The sequence below is a fragment of the Balaenoptera ricei genome, chromosome 8, assembly GCF_028023285.1.
Source record: "Balaenoptera ricei isolate mBalRic1 chromosome 8, mBalRic1.hap2, whole genome shotgun sequence".
Classification (NCBI taxonomy): domain Eukaryota; kingdom Metazoa; phylum Chordata; class Mammalia; order Artiodactyla; family Balaenopteridae; genus Balaenoptera; species Balaenoptera ricei.
Genome location: NC_082646.1, coordinates 76,365,142 through 76,380,634, shown reverse-complemented (window position 1 = coordinate 76,380,634; position 15,493 = coordinate 76,365,142). Strand labels below are relative to the sequence as shown.

The 15,493-nt window shown below is 48.8% G+C and overlaps 1 protein-coding gene across 12 annotated transcripts in view; it reads right to left on the bottom strand.

Annotated features, from left to right (window-relative positions):
* The window catches only part of NAV2 (neuron navigator 2), a 411,390-nt gene extending 396,977 nt beyond the window's left edge, over positions 1-14,413 (bottom strand). For 5 of the 12 annotated variants that reach the window (XR_009504671.1, XM_059931256.1, XM_059931258.1 and 2 more), the window contains exon 1: positions 13,903-14,413. Coding sequence is in view for 11 of the 12 variants with exons in the window: in XM_059931256.1 (XP_059787239.1) it covers positions 13,903-14,160 (258 nt within the window). In the remaining variant the exon portion in view is untranslated. The remainder of the gene's footprint in view (positions 1-13,902) is intronic. The other 7 variants (XM_059931260.1, XM_059931264.1, XM_059931257.1 and 4 more) reach the window with 3 other exon arrangements.
* Between the last annotated feature and the right edge of the window lie 1,080 nt (positions 14,414-15,493).

Sequence of the window (15,493 nt, the reverse complement as noted above, 5' to 3'; positions counted from 1 at the left end):
GAGCTGAGGTCCATTGATCCTGAATTCCCAGGCCAAAGACAAGATCTCCCTTCCTTCTGCAGTTACCAGGCAGATTACAGCCTCCCATCACGCTGACCAAGCATTAGCCACAAAGCCCAGTGCGCAGGTGAGTAAGACAGAGCAATGTAAGAAATGAAGCGGCCACAGATTCTAGAAGTCTCTTTTATGGTACCCTCTTCTAGGGTTGCCCTGTCCATCCCTCCCATCCCTAATCAGAGGGTAGGGTTATTAGAGGCAATGGGGCCTGTGCCTCCAGACAGAAGATGCAACTGAGTATTTATAGGAAGGTTTCTCTTAAGTACTTCTGAAGGGGTGAGGACGTAATTGTTCTTCTGCTTCTTAAACTTTAATTTGCCTATGAAATATCTTGAGGTCCGGTTAAAATGCAAATTCTGATTCAGAAAGTCTGGGGCTAGGCCCGAGGTTCTGCATTTCTACCAAGCCTCCAGGGGATGCTATTACTGCTGGTCCATAGACCATACTTTTATTAACGAGGGTTAAAGCACAAAAAGTAGCCAGAACAAAGAAAGGAAAGAAGGAGGGAGGGAGGGAGGAAGGAGGGGGGGAGGGGAGAAAAGAAAGAAAGAAAACTGAAGACAAAAAGGAACCAGTGTACGCTGGCAAATCCAATTCTCACCTCTCTCTTCTACTGTGGATCCAGCTCTCAACTAGGACCAAGTAAGAGTCTGCTCATAGGGTAAGAATCCCCCAACCTGATCACTGTAGATTTCTTAGTAGCATCTGGAGAAACAGTGTAAGTAAGAGTCCTTGACTTTGAGTCAGACCTAGATGCCAGTCCCAGACCTGCCTGGAATCCTGTACAAGTCCCTACTGTTTATTCACTAAATATTTAGTAAGCACCTACTATGTGCTAGACACTGTTCTAGGTGCAGGGGATACAGCTGTGAACAAGAGAGGCAAAGCCCTGGTTCTCATGGAGCTGAAAGTCTAATAGAGGAAGACACAAGATAATAAATACAGAACATGTCTAGAGTAGACTGCTCTGGCTCTGGAGAAAACTAAAGCAGGGCAAGGAGATATAAAAGGATGGATTGCTATTTTATATAGGGTTGTCAGAAAAAGCGCCACTGATAAAGGGGCATCTGAGCAGGGACTGAGGGTAAGAGAATAAGCAGCGTCAATATCTGGGGAAGACATTCCAGGCAGAAAGAACAAGTGCAAAGGCCCCGAGGCTCGGCTTCATCATCTCCAAAATAAAGAGGTAAGGAAACAGGATCTTTGTGATACAGTTCTAAGGTTCCAGAGCCTGCCAGCCAGGAGCAGGAGAGGCTTTGGAGGTTGGGGGAAATGACCTGCGCTGTGTGAAAAGGCCAGGGTGGTGAAACCCATAGGCCACCTTGATAGCCCCCTCCTTTTTCACAGTCTTATACATCTCTCATTCCAACTCTGTTTCGAGGAGCAAATCACCCAGTTGTTTTTAAGAAACAAAAATAATCTGTCCTCTTAAGGGAGAGACATTTTAAAACCACTGAATGGATTTTTCCTTCCCAGCTTTTTTTTTTTTTATTGATACATCTCTTCTCCTTCCAGTTCTAAAATAAGCACCCTGTCTGCCCATACACTAATCCAAAGGCAACACAGTGCAGATGGCGTGGGCCTGGGGAGAGCCAGGCGGAGGTTGCTTGGAAGGCACCAGACCCGGAGAAAAGGCACCAAGACAGCCTGACCAGCCTGGCCTCGCCCATGGCCTGCTTCTTCCGAATCCAGGTGACGAGACATTCTTAAAAACAGCAGTGGAATGTGGTGAGAGTTGGCATTTGCAAATGACAAATTTCTGACCGAATTCCAGTTCTTTGGAATGGAAAATCAGCAGTTTCCTGTTACAAAATGTACCAACAGTTCATGCCTAATACATGGGTGTGGGCAATGCATATACTTCACATCTAAATTTGGCTAAAAATATATCAAAGCCGGCATATTTTTAGCCAGGTAAACATTTCTAGGGACTAGGTCAAATTTATATTGGTTCTGCTCTGCAATCCAGAGAAGAAATGATTCCAAATGATGAGAAGCAGGGACCCAAGGGGAAAACCACACAGTTCCCCCAGGCAAATTGGGAGTCACTGATTCTTAGTGACCATCTCCCGTTTGGGAGTGCTTCCCAGGACTAAATAGTTTGTCCTTTCCCACTAGAGAGGCAGCGCCTTTTAAAGAACAGAGCCCCAGGCTACTTTAGGAAGGCAAATCTTAGTTGGGTTTTACTACCTCTCACGCTAAAGGACCTTAAACAAGTTGTTTTCCATCTCTGTGCCCTCATGTCTCTTCCCCACCCTCAACTAGATTTGGGTGTAGTTAGGAGCAGCACGGAGGGAAGACCACACGGTGGGTAAGGATGCATGCTCTGCCAGCACTGCTGAGTTTCAGGCCTGGTTCCTCCATTTATAGGTGGGTGACCTTGGGCAAGCTGCTTATGGTCTACCTGCCTTGGTTCACCTGTAAAATGGAGAGAATAACAAAAGTGCTTACCTCAGAGGTTATTGCTTTTATGATGATTAAATGGGTAAATCCATATAAAATGCTTAGAAGAACACCCAGCACATAGTAAGTGCTCAGTAAATAAGTGATCTTATCTACCCCATGCCAGGCATTTTTATATACACTATTGCTTTGATCTGCATGACCCACTGAAATGCTACACTTTCCCTCAAGCAGCGGAGGCTTGGTTAGACTGACTTGTCCAAGCTGGAGTTCAACAACTATTTATTGAGGGCCTACAGTGTCCCAGGCCCTACACCAGCACTGGGGAAGTTAGATGTCCAGTAAATAAATGGGGAGGTAGGATCTTAACCTAGGTCTCTCTGACTTCCAGCCTGGGGGTGGGGCTCTAAGGTGTTTGGTAGAAAAAGCACAGATGTGAAATTAGAGAGTTCCAATACTGACTCCGTGTGATCTTGGTCAAGTTACCGACCTCCTTTGCACCTCATACATGAAACTGATGAAATGCCACAAGCCTTATCACATTGTGGTGAAGCTTAAATGAGATGATGTATGGAGAGTGGCCCATGGGAGGTGTTGAATGGTGGTCTGTTGCCACAATTATATGATCCACAAAGAGGGCCTGGTTTTCTGATCCGCTAAGCCAAATGCAAAAGCTTTCAAATAGGAAAGAATTAGGAGAACAGACTTGTGGTTGCCAAGCGGGACAGGGTTTGGGGATGGATGGATTGGGAGCTTGGGATTTGCAGATGCAAATGATTATATACAGAATGGATAAACAACAAGGTCCTACTGTATAGCACAAGGAACTATATTCAATATCTTGTGATAAACCGTAATGGAAAAGAATATGAAAAAGAATGTATATATATGTATAACTGAATCACTTTGCTCTACAGCAGAAATTAATACAACATTGTAAATCAACTATACTTCAATAAATTTTTCTTTTAAAACAATACTTAACTACTTAGTAGATGGAGGGGAAAAGAACATAGCTCAGGGCTGGTTCTAATTCTTTAAAACATCAGGCACTTCAGAACAGAACATCTGATCGCCATGAGTGAGGTGGAAAGGACACTGGGCCAGGAGTCAGGGGGCCTGGATCCCAGTTTTTGCTCTGCCCTCAAAGCTGGGTGACCATGGGCAAGTCACGCCCCCCTCTGGGCTATGTTTCCCCATCTGCACAATGGAGCTTTGGGAATAGATGGCCTCCAAGGTCTACACTGTCTCAGACATCCCAAATATCTAGTCCATAGAGGCACAGATCACTAAGCAGACATCCAAGTAAGCCTGATTCTTCTAAATCTGGTTTTGTCACCCAAATGGTACTTTCCCCTCCAGCGCTTGCCTTCCTCTGTCCAGAGGCAGTTAACAAGCAAAGTTCACACACTGGAAGGTCTGACAGCTCCAGGATGCTCGTGGCCCACATTTTTTGACGTCAACATGCGTCACTCTCAGGTCTGAAAAGAATCAAAGCAAACCAGTATGAAATGGGGACTGTCTGCAGAGCTGCAGCAGGAGTACAGGAAAGAGGTCCTGCCAGCTGTCAGGCACATGGCCCTGCCCAGCCCACCAGCACGGGGGTGACCTGGGGGACAGCAGCCGCAGCAGCCAGAGGAGACCATGCCCAGATTGCAGCAAGATGTGAGCAAAATCCAACGGGGCTCCTCATTCTGTAAATGCAGAGCCTCTGGCAATAGGCTGGGACAGGCACAGGAGGCCCTGACAAGGAGACAGTGAGGAGGCCAAGGCCAGGGAAATGGAGAGCGGGCTCCAAGGAGAAGAGGGTTTGGAGGTTTGGTTTTCTAAAGCAGCACCCCAGTATAGGATTCAGGCCTCTTCCAACTCCTGGCAGAAGAAGGCAGTGGTTAAGAGCACAGATTTTGGACTCAGAAACACCAGGTTGGAATCCTGCAACTGTTCACACCAGCTGTGTGACCTGTAAAAGTTCCATGACCCTTCTCAGGCCTCTGCCCACTGACTCCTCACTTTTCTCCTTACTGATAAGACAAGGTGAATAACATGGGCTCAGAAAGTTAGTGTGAGGATTAAGTGAGATTTCATATGGAAACGGCACATAAGTGGTTGCTGAAATCATTATTCCTGGAAGGCTTGTCCTATCCTCTTTTCTTAACCTACTAAAATCCTTCAGAACCCTTCTCAGGTCCCCCTTCCAAAGTTATTGGTGGGGGTGGGGATGGAATCTGCCAAAGCCCTCCGAAGCCCGTCCAACCCTTCCCATCTACTGTACCGCCATGATCACAGCTGGACAGACCTTCTTCCAGTGGAGCAGCCAGCCAGCTTGGATGCTGTAAACAGCCTTGTGCAAAGAATCTGCCTCCTCCTGCTACCCAACCAGGTGAGTTTTCCCAAGACCTGGCGTTGGAAAGCTTTGACACTGGCCTCGCTTGGCCACCCACCATCATGGGATCATCTCAGCTCACATGCCAAGAGGGAGTTCTGCAGAAGCCATATGGCTTAGCCGCAGCTTCAGGAACACAGCTGGTGCTCAATATCCACTCAATCCTGTTTTTCAACTCTTTCTTTTATCTTCGCCCTCCCATCCTTCTTTGCTTCTGCAAATAGGAACTAAGAACCTACTATGTGTTGATGCTGTACCAGCAGAGATCATGAGAGACACATCCCTGACCTCACGGAAGCCATGGTCCAGCTAAATAAGCAACCATAGTCCAAGCGATGGGGGCTCAGAGCAGGCTATGGGAGAACACAGGACAGATACTGCATCCGGACTGTGGTGGTGGCACAGGGCTTCCTGGACGAGATGGCACTAAGCCTGAACTTCAATGGGTCAAGGATGGGACGGGTTTAGCCAGGCAAAGGAGTTCTAAGTAGTGAAGAGAGGAAGAGGTTAAAGCAGACAAAGGAGCTTGCTTCCACTCATAGTCCTTGCCTGCTTCATGCCTAGATGAGTAAAATTCAACCAGGTATTTTCATATTTTAAAAAATTTCCTCATTAAAAAAATCTCTTTTATACTTTCAACCTTGGAAACATCTCAGATTTTTATAAGAGATTATCAAATCAACCTGGATCTTATGATTTCCATAAAATTTCAGCAACCCTTCTCATAAAAGAAGAGGAATTAAGCCAAGATTCTCACACTACACCAGAAAGGAGATAAGGAGTCCAGACCCTAAACCCAGTGAAACAAACTTGGCCAGGCTATTTACTGTGAGTGAGTACACACACACACACACACACACACACGCACACACACACACACTCCTACCTCATATATGTTCTCATGGATACACCACAGATGTCAAGGGGATTGCTAATGTATACTCTTTAGCCAAGGCTTTGTTTTGCTTCCCAACATTTTGAAAAAGTTCAAACACAGAAAAGTTGAAAGACTCACACATATATCTTCACCTAGATTCACCAGTTGTTAACATTTTACAACATTTTCTTTCTCCTTCTATCTACAGATATACTCACCTTTTTTTTTTTTCTAAACCATTTGGGAGTTAGTTGCTGACATCAAGATACTTCACCTCTAAATATATCAGCATGTAACTCCCAAGAAAATGGACATTTTCTTCCATTATCCCCAAACCATTAACATCGATGGAGTAACACTATCTAACATACAGTCTGTACTCAAATATCTCCCATTGTCTCCAAAACGACCTTTCTAGCATTTATGGTTTTGCTTGTCAAGGATCTCTCATTGGATTTGGTTGTCATAGCTCTTTAGTCTCCTTTTCTAGAATAGTTTAGTTCTCCATCTACCTTTTAAATTTTTTTCTTTTTCATGACATTATCAGTTTTGAAGATCCCAGGCCTGTTGTCTTAACGATGACCCATAATCTGAATTTTTCTGATTGCGTCTGCGTGCCAACAAATGATCAAATTCCCCATTTTTCCCTTCCTCTGTCCAGAACCAGCCTTGCCAGTTACACAGTGATAACGCCTTAGTGGACCTTGTGGCATCAGAACACTTAGAATTTTACAAATCCCAGAGAGGTTAACCGATATGATGACGCAGCTAATGTTTATTTAATATTGAATGAATATATTCAATATTTCTAAACTCTGGGGCAGAGGGGAGGAGCCAGATGTCATATATACCACACCAAAGGAAATTTTACAGCAATTTACTTTGATTCTGTATTAACAATGCCTTTTCAGATATTTTTTAAAAAGTGCTTTCACACTTGCTATTTAAGAACCTTGACTTTGAGGTCAAACAGATAAGGGTTCAAATCCTGAGTCTACCACTTAACCAGCTGTGCTAATTGGAAAAGTAGCTTAACCTCTCTTACCCTTGGTTTCCTCAAAGGGTGTTTATGGTGTAAGATGTTTAAACCAGAGTCTCATTCATAATAATTACCTCTATTAAGCTTTACAACAACTCTTCAAAAAAAGTAGAGCAAGTATCATCCTACTCATTTTATAGATTAGGCAACTGAAGCTCAAAAGACAATGTAACTTATTGAAGGTCATGCAGCAAAGCATCTAAAGAGACAAAATTAGAACCAAAGTTGCTGATTCCCAGAGCTGTCATTTCTATTCTCTTCAGGAAGTAGCTTCTATGTAACAGGATGTTGGGAGGATTAAATGAAATGATGCATGCCTGGTGCTATGCATTATGCTGGTAAGAGGCTATGCTCTGTCAGTGTCAGTGCCCATTATTATTTTTCTGGTGTCACACTCTCGTAACTGATTTTGTTCAAAGGCTCCAAAAGAACTTTATAATTATCTTGACCAAGCCCCCTTTCCTACCCTATCTTCTCTTCCACCAAGACAGGGGAGGTTGGAACAAACCAAAATTCACTAAAGGTATTAAGGTTTCACTTAGAAGGAAAGAGAAAATATTCTGAGGCTGTGGGGCTACTGTTTGCAAAACACAAAAGAGGGTCTGTTTTCCTTGGGAAATGGAGCACTAAGTCATGAGTCATTCTTTAGGTTCTGCGTGGGCGACTTGGGGTTCCTGCGAAAACTTTTGTGTCACTCACTAGTGTCTTGTGTGGACTGAAGCACAAAAGCCTGACCCAGTTTTGTTCCCAAAATCACATGAACCATTCTGCCCAAGACATTCTAGGAACACATTGTCCATCTCTTTGAACAATGTGACCAAGAGACAGAGTCACCATTGAAAGTGGCCCCGTGGCTATCAGTAAAACACCACTGGGCAGCTGGCCATGCCTTGGGGCACCTTAATGACCAAGCTGATCACAAGGTTCAGCTCCCACCACAATCATGCCAGCAGTAAGAGAAGAGGGCTTTCCTTCTGCCTTCAGAACAATAAGAAACCATTCAGAAGCCCAATCAATGGGACTGTTCCATTCTTGGTCCTGGGCAGTGCTGTCAGATTGGCCAGCTCCACTCAATCACCTTGACAGTGCCAGCTCAGACTGGGTGTACAAAGGAGGTTCCCATAAGTTTGGTTTGCAGCAGATCCCTCAGCTTGGTTAGTGCTATAGAGATGGCATGTTTGGGACCAAAATGTGGAGGTTTCATTTCACAACTCTGGATATGACTACATTAATTTACTCTTGACCCTGACCCTCATTCATCTAACCAAAGCCCCGCTATGCTCTCTGCTTCCACAGTGCAAGTCAACTGTCCTCCATGTAATCAACCGTGCACTTGAGAGGCAGAGAGGTAGGGTAGAAAGAACACAGGCTTGGAATGAGGCAGATCTGGTTTCCAAACTTGGCTCTGACCTTGGGTAATAAAAATAGGCAATATCACATATTCCTTGCTTATTGCATGCCAGGCTCTGTGCTCAGCAACCTACCTGTATTATCTCACTGAATCTTCACAGACAACCTATAAGCATCATCGCTTCTGCTTTATAGATGAAGACACATTTAGAGATGTTAAATAACTTGCCCAAAGCCTGGATTTGAACCCAGGTCTGTCTCTCAGTTAAGTGTAATCTACCATTTAAAACTGTCTCCAAGTGATAACTTCCCTTGGTCTCAGCTTCCTCATATGAAAGGCATGGGCCACTTTACATTTTACCCAGTTTCTTGTGCTTCACATTAAATTTCATATACACATAAAATTTATATATACATAAAATCATTTATAGCAGTCTACTACTACCTGGCACATAGCAGATGCCCCCTAACTACTCCCTTCCCTGCTGATGAGACTGATTCTAAGAAATAAGAGTCTCTGACCTTAAGCCAAAATCTCACTGGGTGGTTTGGCTTTTTCAGACTGGCTTCAGGAGCTTCACTAAGGCCTAATTAAAACACCTCTCTCAAGGCCACATCTCTTATGTCTTATAAGTCAATAAAATGGGACACCAAGACTTGGTGCTTCAATCTTGGTCACAGAGGAAGGGAGTATGAGAAGTGGGAAGCAAATCTAGCTATTCTGAAAGCTGGAAATTGGGCTGTAATTCCCCCAGCCTGGCCTTTGATGTGTGTGTGCTTACATGTGCTCATTACTTTAAGCTGTTCCATGTGTATATATTTGTATATGTGTGTGTATATATGTATATATACACATATCCAGAAGTAGATGTATTTATACACACATATATACACACGTAATGATACCCTAAATTAGCCACCAGTCCCACCCTTAAAGTGTCTTCAGAAAATTAACCCATGGAATAAGCAATAATACGTGAACTATAAACATTCTTGCATGTTGGCAGATAACCACGCTACACATTCCCCCTCCAAGAACCGAGGAAGAGAAGAAAGGGAATAACACAATAGCAGAAAAATGCACTAATCAAATCCATAATCAACTTTGATGATGGAGCAAGGATTCTAATCAAAACACAATGGGGCAAAGTTGCAACAGGTTGCAAGCTTGGAGCTGCGCTCTCTTCCCAGGGGCCTCGCCCGCGCTTTCTTTTTAAACATCTAAAACACCCACAGAGGATTTCAATCACTTCTAATTACTTTTTTAAAGAAATGAGTTGCAAGTTGAACCCCAGGCTCCTAAAAACAGGAAATATCAAAATATTATATATATAATTTTTTTCCCCTGCAACTGCTTCTTAAAAATAGGCTAACCTCTCCTCAAATAGCTCACAAGCATTCCTTATCTGAAGGTCAGCCGGACGGAGTTTCTGAACTAACACAGAGCAGATCTCTAAAACAATTCTTTGCACATGGTCATAATTTATACGCCATGTTAACAGAGCAGATGCTATAAATGTTCATTCTTGGGGGAAGGCCCAGGTATCCCAACACCAGGAGGGGAATTCGGGAGGGATCTGTGGCTGCAGAGCAGTTCCTCTCTCTGGGGGTCGAGCCCCAGCTGTAGGTTTGTGGGAGAGATTCAAGGTGAGGGGTTTGGCAAGTCGGCAGTGGGGGCTGCACCTAAAAGCTAGCTGCTGGCTGCGTCAGGTCTTTTCACACTTGATGGCGATGGACAGCAGGCTTGGGGGAGAACAGGTTGTCACTGGCTCAAGAGAGTCGCTGCCTAATAAAAGCCACGAGACCCACGTCCTTTCCGCATCACTACCATGTTGGATATCCTGAACCCTAAGCTAATAATAATAATCACTGTCATTTCCCAAGGGGCTGTTATGAAACGGGTCTTTTATGGACACCATCCTTCCACCTTCTCATAACTACCCTGCATGCTCAGGATTACTACGGACCACGAAGGCAGCACGCAAATCTAATCCCTCAACTGCAAGAAGCCTTTGTTCTTTGCTCATGATTACCTTTCAAAACGAAGACACCAGATACGAAGCAATCACCTGTTAGGCGAAGGTGCGGCTTCCCGGTGGTGACACCCACTCCTGCTCCGCACCACCGCGTGGCCCTGCTCCTCCTCCTTCCCTGGCATGCTCATATCACCCCCTCTCCTCCCCAGCCAGCCATTCCTGCCCATCTCTGGAGCCCGCCATCTCCTGCCTCCTCCGTGAGGCCCTCAGGACTTCTCCAGCCATGGTGGCCTTTTCCTTCCTTTCAGCCCCAAGCATACCTCTCAGCCCTCTTCGTGTTGTGCCTGATGCCCTTGGTACATCAAGTCATGCCTCCCAACTAGACTATAAGATCTCCAAGGCCCAGGCCGTGTCTTATCACCCTGTACATCCGCCAGAGCATCCAGGAGGAAGGCAGCTGTGAAGAGGGGAAGACCCCCCCAGCCTGGAAGCCAGACCAACCTGAGCTGGGCCCCCCACTCGCCACCCTGGAGCAGGATGACCTGGAGCAAGTTATTCTACCTTTTGCTAAGTCCTGCTTACTCTTCCCGCTCAATGGCTAGAGCAGTGGTCTTAGAAATCAGGGCCTGCGAGTAACTGGCAAGTCCCTATGATTCTCTCTCTACAGCATGCTGGTTTAGGACTTGGAGTCCAGAGACAGATTGTCCGAGTCCTAATTCTACTTCTGCTACTCACGGGGTTACTAACCCGGTCCTTGCCTCAGTTTCCTCATGTGTAAAATGAGAATAATAACACTTATCTCATTGGATTGTTGTAAGAATCAAATGAGGTCTTTTAGAACAATTCCTGGCACATAGGAAGTGCTATGTGATGACTCGCCATTATTATATTATTGTCATTAAAGAAGATGTTACAGGAAATTACTGTCATAGAAAATGTTATATATGCTTTAAGTGTTACTGTGGGAATGAAATGAGATCGTATGTAAAGAGCCTGGCACATCAGGCACTTCTCTCATCTTCCCACCATGGCTGGTACTGTATTAGGCATGTGACAGATGCTCTGTAAATCCTTGCAAACTGAATGATACCTTCTCAAGGGCTTGACAGAATAAGCTATGCCTTTTCTCACTGAGAGGCTATTAGATCTACGTTCAATGATGCCCCATCTCTTGGTTTAGCAATACGAATAGCTCATTTTATTGAGTGTTTCCTATTTGCCTGACACTGGGCTTTACACATGTTACTTATATATGTCTATACATATGTCTACATGATGTATGTATATGTTTATATATAAACATATGTATATATGACACTTTACATATGTTCTTTTTCTTAATCCTCATAATTTGTGTGGTTGTTTAACGTCCATTTTTACAGATGGGAACAGTGAGGCCCAGAGAGGTTAATGGACTAGGTCACCAGCTAGTACACGGTGGAGACAGGATACCAGGGATATCCACCTGACTTTAAAGCCTGTGCTACTGACCACTGCACAACCCAGCCTTCTCCCCAAAGCCCCCTGAATAAAAGGGGAGTCAGATGCCCCAAGGTATCATTTGCCATTTAACTCATCATCTCCTGAGTATCTTCTAGTGATAAATACCAGGTTTTGAGTCCAGGACTACCAGATGTGTCAAGTCTGACACAGTCCTCGATCCGTATGGAGAGGCTTTCCTGGATGGTGAATGGACACCATGTCAGGCAAAGGGGGAGGAAGCCTTGTCCAAAGATGGGAAAACCCCTTTTGCCAATGTCACTTGGATGCCAGGGTGAGGCAGTGAGACAAAGGATCTGAACCTGCCACAGAGAAGAGCCTCCAGGAAGCTCGGCCATGAATAAAGAAAGGGCAGGCTGGAAAAAAACAGGATAGCCCACTGGGAAGTGGCCAATTTCCTCAGCAATCCATCCAAACCATCCACATGGTCAGTACACAAGGTCCCACTGAGGGCAAGGCAGGTGGCGTGGGGGCAGCCAGGGGACTGTGGGCCAAGGGCGAGGGAGAGAAGAAAAGCCTCGAGGGAACTGGACCACACCAGCTCCTCCGGCAGCAGCTGGAGATCATTTTTTCAGGAAAAAGAGGGATGAATCACCTTTCCAGAGCCTGCCCATGGCAAGTCCACCGACAGTGTTCGTTAAATGAAGGGTCAAATGGGCAACAGTAGAACAGTTGCCTGGGTAGCAACGATCCCAGTGTCCACTTTCCCTCTCATTCCTTGGGTCCTCCTCATCAGGCTGGAGGCTGTGTGTCACATCCCGGAGTCACTGCTCTGGCCTCCTGCATACCACCCACCACACCTCATCAGCCCCGTCTCCAAGGATGGAGGGGAAATCCTCACAAGGTTGCACCCCCAAGCTCATTCCCATTTCAGAGCCCACGTACAAACCTGTGTCGAAGGCAGAAAAAGAGCGCAGAGCACAAAACCCTGGCAGAGACAGGCCCTGGGAGCATTGGGGGAAATCTTTCTCCCACACACCATCACTCAAACCTGTCAGCTTCCAAACATGTTTAGCAAGTGCAGCAGCAAGGGGCATGCTTATCAGCCTGGCGTGGGAGCTTAATCTGCTTTGAGGGCCTTCTCCAACCCAGAGTTCCAAAAGTCTGCTTACAATTAGCTTCCAGCTCCAGTTCCTCCATCAGAAAGGCTAGGAATGTGTTGAGTTCTAGCCTCTGATCAGAGAAATCTCCAGGAGAAGGTGGAGACAGTGTCAGCAGAGAGTAAGTGCCAAAAAGGTCAGCTGGTCTGTTGCCACTTCCCTGACACCAGCCCCAAACTACCTCCCCCGCTGGCTTCCCGCCTCTCCTGACCGGGACAGTCACATCCGTCAGGTTTGCCTGTCCCCAAAAGTCCCTGCTGACTAACTGCCAAGAAAATACAGCACGCCCCTGCTCCCTCCTACCAGAAGAGGAAAAAAGAAAAAAAAAGCAGCAGAGAGGGCAGGAGGCCAGGAGAACCTGATTGGCCCTTGCTGATTTCCTTAAAAGAGATTGCATGGCTAGGGCCCGTCACCCAGCCGAATTGGGTGATGCGGGCTCTGTCTGGAAAGGTAGAAGTCATCAATTCTTTTCAAGTCATCCCCCCACCCCGGCGCCAGTCACCCGGGCTACCGGCATCAGGATCTGCTACCCAAGAAGGAGGGGCTTAGCTTCGGGCAGCCATTCTGAGGCAGGCACCCCCGCCCACCGCAACAGCCAGCCGAGACGCTAGGAGTCTCCAGCTGCCTGCCTCCGCTGGTACACCGAGCACTTCTACTGCAGTCCCAGCACCGTGCCTGGAATCCTGTCAACCCAAAGGATGGGGCAGGGGCAGGCATCTTCAAGACGAGGGGAGCAGGTACACTGCCACCCCCAGACCCCTTTCCCTGGATCTTTCAGCCAGGCCAGAGGGCGTGGAGCCCAACGAGGCCTCGGACCATTCCTTGGCAGGGACAGAATCTCTGCTGAACCGACACACAGACAGACAGACGCTGCAGCAGACACTGCCTTCTTGGGGCCAAGCTCTCAACATGCAGAACCTGACTTTTCCAGTGCGGCACAGTTTTGAGAACACCCTGACCGTGCCCGCCAGAAGGAAGCCGCAGACGTGCCCGCACCCCGGTCTCACAGAGCTCCTTAAGGCAAACCTCGGTCACCGGCCACACCCACTGGCCAGCCCACTCTCCGCGCGCAACCCCCAATCTGCCGGCCTAAGTGGGACGGTTCCCTTCTCAGCGCACAGGGTAGCCCTGTCTCCTATCCGGCCATGCCAACACCCCCCCCCCGCAAGTATTCACCCTTCTCCCAGAACAGTGCCCCGGCACACAGCACCTCTCACCTGGGTATCGAACCCGTTTTCCACCGAGCCGCTCATCCGCAGCGGGAGCCCCTCCCCCGCCGGCTCCTGCAGCCCCTGCGATTTCAGGGGGATCTGGCTAGGGTAGGCGGTCTTGCTCACCTCCACCTTGCTTCCTAACTTGAGGTAGCAGGGCTGGGGGCCCGCCCGGGCTGGGGGCACGTGCAGGATGGGCGCGGCGCTGTGCACGGGTTTGGGCAGTCCCGACTTCATTTTGGAGGCGACCAGGATGGCCGGCATCTTCTCCCGGGGCTTCGGCTTTCCCAGCACGTCCCTGGCAGCGGCGGCGGAGGCGACCGCTAAAGGCAGCGCGGGCAGCAGAGCAGGCGCCGGGCTTCGGCCCGAGAGGCGCCCACCACCAGCCGAGGGAAAGAAAAAAATATCCCCGGGTCGGGGATCTCGGAGCAATCCGGCGAGCTCGCCTTGGTCGCGGCGCTCAGCTGGTCCCACCTGGACGGATGCTGCAGCCGGGTTTCACGCCCCTCCTGGGCGGCCTGTTCAAGGGCTCCGGGTGCTCAGGAGCTGTTGCCTCTTGTGATTCTCCTCCTGGGAACTCGAGGCTTGGACGCCCATATTAACTTGTCACTGCATCTCCGAAGTGAGGAGGCCCCTTTGGAAGAGAAGCGGCGGGGACCCACGCCTCCCGCTCCGGGAGGCTGCGGGTGTGAGCGGGCGAGCTAAGGAGCAAGCAGCTGGGGAAGGGAAAGGACGATAGGGGGGAGAGGGAGGGCGCACGGAGCCCAAGACGTCTTCACCGAGAGGCAGCTGCCGCCCTGATCGCGAGCACCGCAGTGTCACCCGCTACGCAGAGGCGCGGCGAGAGCTCCCGAAAGGTCTCTCTACGCGTGACAGTCACCACTGCCCAGAAGCCCGCCGGACAGATAGCACCTCGGCGCCTGCGGGTCTGCACATGCTCCGTGCGCTATAGCGCAGCAAGGCTGTGGCCGTGGGGCGCGGGCACCGGGACGCGCGGCTGGCGGGCTGGGCAGGGCAGCGCAGCGCTCGCGAGCCGCCGCCGCGCTTCCCGGGAAGGCTCCGCTGGCTGCGGGGCTCCGCGCAGGGGAGGACAGCCTGCTACCCGCGCGGCTGCGGCGCGCGCTGACAGCCCGGGCCGCCCCGGCGCGCCGATTGGTCCGTGGCGGGCCAATCTGCAGCCGCGGCTCTCACTGCAAAGGGGGGCGTGGCCTCAACTCCCGGGCCGCCGCCGAAACTCTGGGGCCGCGCTTGGCCGCAAGTACAAAGCCAGCTGGTGGCCGCTCTGCAGCGCTGCTCGGGCTTCGCGCTCCCCCGCGGGCTGACACCCCCGCGTCGCTGAAACCTTTTGAAAAATGCCCTTTCGAACGCAAGCGCCCGCCTCGGGGCCCCGCGGGAAAGGCTCCGGGGAAGTTTGTTTCCTTTTTAAAATTGTTCTGGTCACCTTAACGGTCTGAGGCTTCCGGAGTCGCGCCTGCAGCCCCGCGGCCCCCCATCTGGTCTGGGCAGGGCCGTTCCTCGTCTCCCGCGTTAAGGACGCGCCAGCCATTTCTTCTCTTTTCTGCCAGCTCTTCCAGGCGCGCTGGGGGGCCTCCGAATA